General features: G+C 31.6%; 1 protein-coding gene across 5 annotated transcripts; it reads left to right on the forward strand.

Moving 5' to 3' along the window:
- The first annotated feature begins 515 nt into the window (after window positions 1-515).
- Window positions 516-5,479, forward strand: LOC122635778. 5 transcript variants are annotated; one of them, XM_043826416.1, is made up of 3 exons: window positions 3,248-3,414; window positions 3,541-3,668; window positions 4,438-5,479. In XM_043826416.1, exon 3 carries the CDS (start codon window positions 4,438-4,440, stop codon window positions 5,095-5,097), a length of 660 nt encoding a protein of 219 aa, XP_043682351.1. In that variant the 5' UTR covers window positions 3,248-3,414; window positions 3,541-3,668; the 3' UTR covers window positions 5,098-5,479. The 5 variants fall into 5 exon arrangements, with proteins under 5 accessions (XP_043682350.1, XP_043682351.1, XP_043682352.1 ...); XM_043826417.1 differs by having other exon boundaries at window positions 3,541-3,648; XM_043826415.1 differs by lacking the exons at window positions 3,248-3,414; window positions 3,541-3,668 and adding an exon at window positions 516-694.
- The last annotated feature ends 2,280 nt before the right edge of the window (window positions 5,480-7,759 follow it).

The following is a 7,759-nucleotide window of genomic DNA, read 5'->3' on the forward strand; positions in this document are numbered from 1 at the left end:
CCGTTCCGATTTCTTTGCTGGTAAATATCACGACGCCTGCGCTTTAGTATTCTCTCTTGGAGCTTGATAAAATAGAAGGGATGAGTAGGAGGAAATAGAGGAGAAGGAAGGAGGAAGAGGAAGAGAGATATAGGGAAAGAAAGAGAGAGAGAGAAACAGGAAGGACAAAATGGACGGCAACCAATCGTGTAGCGGGCCAAAATGGCCGTCTGGTGAATTTAATCAATACCTTGACTCCGTCCTTCGTTGTAAAGAGGAAGAGAGGAAGGTGGTGGTGGAGGAAGAGGAGGAGGAGGAGGAGAAGGGCTACAGGAACGTCGTAAACTATTATACTTTCGACCTGTGTAAATGTTCACGTAGCTGTACCACCACTGAGGTCGATATACTTTTGTCTCACGTAACTCACATTATTTTCTCTACGTTACAATACACTCGTTGAGACAAACACACACATACACACACACGTACACGCATAGACATACGGGGAAAGAGAGAGAGTGCATGTGCGTTCAGTATCTCGTAGGATTCATTGCCTACGTTAAGGACGACGACGTTACTCCGATCCTGTTTCATTGTATTTTCTCGTGTTAACGCATTACTCCTGTCGTTACTGTCACATTCGAATGTTAACATGACATAACGGAGGGGATTGACACCCGAGAGATGTGTTTTTCGATGTCTATTCCTTTCTAAGGTACGCTTTCAAATAGTTTCTAGTACATACTGTGACATATGTCTCGTCAAAGTGATTATTATGGTTTATTTCGTTTAGTAGTTAAACATATTCGATTCGATTCATATCAGATAGTGTTTCTCTTTAAACGAAATTTATTTTTATGAATAAATATCGGGTTGCTTAATCTATCGGGTTGCTCGTTGCGATAATTATGGTTCTTTATGTGTTGTTGCAAGGTTAATAGGAGTAGGTATTATCTTGAGACAGTAATTTATTTTAGTTTGCTTAAAAGTTGTGTGCGTTTAATAGTTATGGTTTAACACGTTCGCTGAGAGTTTCATATCGGAACAATGATTTATTATATCACTTTAGAATTATACAATTTATTGTTTCCTAAAAACGTGAGTTTTTTGTATGTGCATGATTGTTATGTATCGTGCATAGTCAATAATTAATGTTAGAATTTTTGATATTATATATTTAAATAAACGATGATTTTTTTTTTTCAATAAAAATTTTGCCTGGCCATTAGTATCGAATCTAATGGTATAGAATTTAATATCAAGGAATATTATTAAAAAATTCCAACGTCGAAGTAATAAGTAAAATAGATTACGTAATAATTACGTAACAGCGTCCTAAATAGTGATGAGAGAGAAAGATAGAGACGGATTATTAAAAAATATTATTAAAAAATACCGACGAATTAGTTAGAAGAACGAATCGTAATGTATTCTTAAAAATCGATGACACAAATTCTTAAAAAGTATTATTAAAAAATTCCAAAAGGAAACTCCTAACAAAACTCTGATATTAAACATAGTGTGTCGGGTGTTATCTAACATAAGAAAAAGTAAGAGAAAAGAAAAGAAAAGAATAGAAAAGAAAATAAAAAAAGAGAATAAAAAGACAAGGATAGAGAAGAATAGAAGGGTGGAAACAGTCGATGAAGGGGTCGTTTCTGCGTGGATAGTAGCTAAGGGGAGGAAGAGGGTAGTAGGTCGGGAGGATTTAATGCAACCACGGACGTTAGATCGATCGTATACTCGCCTACAGTTTTTCTACTTTCTTCGAAGGAAGTGTACGAGAAAAACAGAGAGAGAGAGAGAGAGAGAGTTTTTTTTCCTTTTTTTTCGTTTCTTTCTCTTTCTCTCTCTCTCTCTCTCTCTCTTTCTTTCTTTTTCTTTCTATATATATCTATCTCTTTCTCGCATCTTCTCGTCGAAAGTTTAAATCGAGCCAACACTTCCCGAGGGCTCATCGTGGAAAGAATTCACCGACGGCATCTGCTCTGAATTTCCATTCTCCATTATCGTGAATCCTATAGGAAAAATAAAAATAAAGTAAAAAAAAATGAAAAGAAGGAAGAGAGAGAGAGAGAGAAAGAGAGAGAGAGAGAGAGAGAGAGAGAGAGAGAGAGAGAAATGCAGGACGCACCATAAAGTTCCAATAGGTCATTGTAAAAATCGATTAGATTTTCTTTAACGAAATTATCGTTAAGTTAATTTTTTCTTCAGATTGTAAAAATTACATACATCTAAGTAAAAGAAAAAAACCTTCTAGGTAATTTAAGAACCTTTGAAACTGCTTTGTAATTCGTGAAACGTTTCACGAGTCTAACACGAAATTTGTAGGTTTGCTGAAAGGAGTATACGATCGAGGTCGAGCAAAGTGCATGCTCTAGATCTCCTTGATAAGATCTATATTATGTACTTTGTACGAGATTGTAATTGATTGCTTCACTCTGCAATATATCTTTGCTTCGAGGTAGGTGAAGAAAAAGAAACAATTTAGTTAAGAAAAATATTAACTGTGATAATTATATATACGATACGTTGGAATTTTGATAAGGAACATCGAAGATTATTTTTTTTTCCTTAAAAAAAAAAAAAAAAGAAAAGTAAAAAATAAAAGATAGATAGATAATATTGGATAGAAATCGTGATCTACTTCGATGGCTAATTAATAAAATTAATTCAATTGATTCAAGGAAGAAGAGTTTCGAAGAAGTTAAGATTATATCGAAGAGTATGTTACGTCAGAATAAAAGAGGAGGGACCTGTTAGATTTGTTATCTTTTTGTTATCTCTCTATTTTTTTTTTTCTTTTATCATTAGGCGAAGTCCCTTAACCTGCTATATAACTAACTTCTTGAATTACGTACGTAGGAGCAATATAGCTTATCGAAGTGTATCGTTTTTATTTTTTTGTTGGTGAATTATGTTTGAATTCAAGAAGCATTAAATTTTGTATTTGATGCATTGGACTATTTTTGTTTATATATATTTTTTTTTGTTATCTAAATAAAACGTCGGGACTCATCGATACATTCGAAAGAAAGTTTGATACTTATCGTAATTATTTAAAATTTTTAATACGTTTAAAATACTTCGTTGCATATTTCTACGAAGATATAATCAACGAAGTTCTTTTGTAAAAGAAATTTATGAAGGTAATGTTTTGCAAACAATTCACAAGCACGTTGATACGATACGTGTATGAATGCGTTATCATTTATCATTGATCATCGGATCGACGTTTTATATGTAATCGAAAATTTTTACCGATCTATCTAGTATCGATACGTCGTGCATTTACTCACGATCATTCAGTCTGTTAAAAGTTTTTGTCGTTATAATTACGTTCTTTAAGTTTTTAACTCGCAGGATCATCTTCATTGATACTTTTTGTTATCGTTTTTCGGTGTAAAAAAAAAGAAAAAAGAAAAAATTAATCAGGTAAGATTCGATCATAAAATAGATTAAAAATAATAGAAAAAGAAAGAAAAAGATGAAAGGAATTGTTTCTTGAAAAATCTTTTTTTTATATTTTTGTAAATTAGTTTTTTCTTATACATTTGTTAGGATTTATTATAGTTGGATATATTGATCGAATGTGCGCAGTATTTGATCGAGGACATTCTAACATGTTTCATCTCTAACAAATATTGCCAATAGTATCTGTATTAGCTGGTATGTCACGTAACCGTTAGGTATGTCAGATATCTCTCGTCATAGTTACTTCATGCTTCGACTATTAGAAACTTGGAATTATCTCGGTAGTAATAGACAATTTACGTGAATGAAATTATTCATCATATTTATGTATTTTCCTTAAATCTAATCAATGAAATAAATCATTTCATCTGAAGTAATATTATTCAATGGTGTAATCAATAAAATATGATTTTTTTTTAAATTATATCATACGATTATATATAATGATTTTTAGTCTCAGAGTTTTTTTCGAATAAAAGAGAAAAAAAAATAAAAACAAAAAAGAAAGAAGAGAAAGAAAAAAGAAAATCAGACGATTTAATCACACATATACAGTCTAACTTATCGATGATCTAATCGTGGAAAATGCATTCAATAGGAAACATAGAAAATTTCTCTTCTTCGTAGATAAAAGAAAAAGAGAGAAAGAAATCAAGAACTGTATGATCTGTTATCGATATTATTCATTGGGCATACTCAAATCAAATCGACACGTAACAATATCGATATCAGCTATAAGAAAATTTATTTGATTTAAGAAGTTTACGCTTTCTGGTTAGAAACGAGGAGATGATCCTTCGTTCTCGAAAAAGAAAAAGATATATAGAAAGAAGAAAAATAGAGGTAAAAGGAGGATAGAAGGGTATCGCTAGGTGGCGGTGGAGATGGAGAGGGGTAGGTGTTAGGAGGAGAAGGATAGGAGTGAGTGAGGGAGGAAGGGAGGGAGGGAGTCCACTTTTGATATTGATTAGCCATCACTTTCAGATGACGCCTCTGGCCTGGTGGGTGTTGCTGGCGATGCTCTTCGGCCACGCCAGGATCGTCCCGGCAAGGACTTATATTTTCGATAACGCATGCGTAGTTTTCTGCCGCGCGGAGAACCTCTCGGTGAACGAGGACGAGGTCCACGTTATTTCTCAGTTAGTCGAGGAAGGCCGTCGTGGCCGTGAAGTGGACGACCTCTTAAACAAGCTTTGTCTTGAATCAGTAGAGAGCAGACATTTTTGTCGTAATATTTTTAAATATCTTCGAGATCGACAACGATGCGATTGCCGAACGATTTCTCCTTCTTTGTCATTGAACGATCGAGAGAAAGAGAGTATCGATTGGTTACGAATTTTAAACAAACTCTCCAACAAATTTCAACGATCGCAACAAGCATCACAACAACAACAACAAAAACAAGAAGAACAAAGACAAGAAGAACAGCATTTAATGATGGCGAAGATGACGATGACGATGAACGGAAGAGATATATCCAAGGACGAAAATTTCGTTCCTCGCATCTTGGACGTTAATAATCAACAAGCAAGCAGTGCACCTAATCCTTCAGGCTCAGACGAGATCGACTGGGATATGTGGTGCATGGCTCAGTGCAACATCGGCCACGGAGGAAGTGCCTGCAATTGTGACATCATTCCTTGAAATTGTTGGTTTTGTTTTTTCTTCCCTTTTTTTTCTACCTTCCTTCCTCTTTTTCTTCTCTTTTTTTTCCGTTTTTTTTTTGTTCTCTTCTTTTCGATGACGAGCGATGACGAACTCCTTTTCTTTTTATTTTCTTTTTTTCTCTATTATTTTCGATGAATAACAACTACAGAACACGGCAAGTTTCTATTTTGCCCAATCGAGAGCCAGACGAATTTACATATCTCCTAGATGATATATAGGCGTGTCTAGGTCAGTCATGTACGATCATACGTGACCATTAGAATCTTAATTGAGAACGATGTTCTTCTATATACATACACACATATATATATAAACATATATATATGTACATATATATATACACACACATACATATATATGTCGTACGTAGGTTTGTTAATTAATTAATTATAATTAAACAATTGATGTATAACTTTTTAAGGATATACAAAAAATTTCTTTCCTTTTCTCTCCTTTAAAATATCGTCTCGTTCTATGTTTTCTTTTCCTTTTCATTTCTTTTAATCCTCTTTCTCTCTCTCTTTCTCTCTCTCTCTCTCTCTCTCTCTCTCTCTCTTCCTTTTTCTCTTTTTCGATATAGTCGAATGTTCAAAATGTATAATATACTTCGAAGATCATCGTTCATACATACATCATTTATTCTCTCATTCGAGCTTTTATTAATAGATGTATAAAATGAAAAATCTTCGATATATAATAACTTAAATTTTATAAATATCTATTCCGAGGTAATAGTTTGTTATCGGGGTATAAGAAGATTTTTACTTAAATTTATATCGTATATCGCTTATTATTTAATCGCAATTTAGATCGGTAAGAATGTTAAGATCGCTGAGTCGAGTTCACACGATAAAGAAAAATAAAAAAAAAAAAAGAAAGAAAGACAAAAATGTTATGGGTAGAAAAATCCACGGTCTTTCGAAATTTGTATGTTCATTTGTTTTCTTCTTTTTTCTTTTTCTTTTCTTTTTTTTTTTTGGACGATATCCGATTAAATTTTCGCATAAGAAATTTTAAGCGTGTGAACACGACTTTGGTGTGAGATGTGTGTATTATGCAATAAATGATATTTATGTAATATGCGAGGTTTGTAACACGGCAAACGTAAGTTACATGTTCTCGCGCGATAAAATTGTTTAATAATAATTATTATCGTATATTGTCGTTTTTAGCTTTTACACGAAATACATTTCGACTATTTTTAATTAGATACCTAATATGATACAACGTTAGTATAGTGTATATAGTTTTAAGATTAAAATTTAGGAAAACGAATGATAACAAAATCGAAGTCTTCCAATTAAACAAATTCATTTGCGATTAATTAAGTCGATTCTTAATAAGCGTAGAGGCTAATTCATCCACCTAATACGTGTTATCGTTGATAATGATAAGGAAAAAAATTGTCTTCGTATTTTCTTCGGCGAAGAAAACGAATCCTTTTGTGTCTCCTCTTTCTCTTTCTCTTTCTATCTATATAACTATCTATCTATCTATTTGTCTATCTATCTTACCCTGTCTCTCTCTTTCTGTCTCTCTCTTTCTTTCCCTCTCTCTTCCTCCTTCTCCATCTTTTTCTTTCTATTGCAAGAAGTAATCTTATACATGAGATAAGAAAACTATACAGCAATATGTTAGTTAATCTTGCGCCGTTAAAAAAGAAGTTGTGACGCGACAATAAGACGTAGATTTTAGAATGCCTATATACAATGTAACGGTACCATCTTCGTATTTTTGACGATTGCGAATTTTTATAGTACATAGATATGTGTATACATGTTTACGTTCAATTTTTTTTTTATATAATTATAAAAGAAACTAAGGAGTTCGTAGAAATAATCACAAAAATCTTTGTTTTTATAACTAACATTATATTGCTTGCAGATTTTATTTATGTAACAAATGTTTAAAATTATTTTATTAACTCATGTAACAAACTTTTTATCAGTGACTATTCGAAGATTAATTTTTTTATCTATTGTTTTACACGATGCGATCGCTAGAAATAGGCCGAAGGTAGAGATCCAATAATTCATTAGTTGGGCTATTATATCTTTAAGCGAAATTTGTAAATATTCATACATTCTATTATTAAAAAAAAAAAAAAAATAGAATGATTTGAAAAGGAGATAAAACGGGGTACCAAATTATATTTAGGAAATATTATATATATATAATATATATATTTATATATATATATTAAAATTTACAATCATACCGTAATATTAATACCTGATATATAATATAATATTAAATAACTTTAAATTTAATCGCAAACGTAACAATAAAATTAATGATATGAATAAATTCATCAGTAAACAATAGTTTTTGCTTAAAAATAATTGATTTTTTGTTGTGTTATAGTGCATAGAATAGAACAAATGAAACAGCCAACTATATGTTAAAATTTATTAAAACCTAAAAATAGATATATACTGTAGTAAAATAAACAGTCATATTAACATATTCTATATATAAACCCTTTAAATATAAAGTTTATTATATTTAAAAAAATTATTAATAATTTTGAGAAATCTAAGATAAAATAAGATATTCAAAAAAAGTATTAATATCATATGGTAACTTCCAATTAGATTTGGATAATTTATCGATCATGTTGAATATGAAAATATTGTTG

Source organism: Vespula pensylvanica, chromosome 19, assembly GCF_014466175.1.
Source record: "Vespula pensylvanica isolate Volc-1 chromosome 19, ASM1446617v1, whole genome shotgun sequence".
Lineage (NCBI taxonomy): Eukaryota > Metazoa > Arthropoda > Insecta > Hymenoptera > Vespidae > Vespula > Vespula pensylvanica.

Bases quoted from the DNA above. Each gene is read 5' to 3' on its own strand.
- LOC122635778 (XM_043826415.1), top strand. From the start codon at position 4,438: ATGACGCCTCTGGCCTGGTGGGTGTTGCTGGCGATGCTCTTCGGCCAC.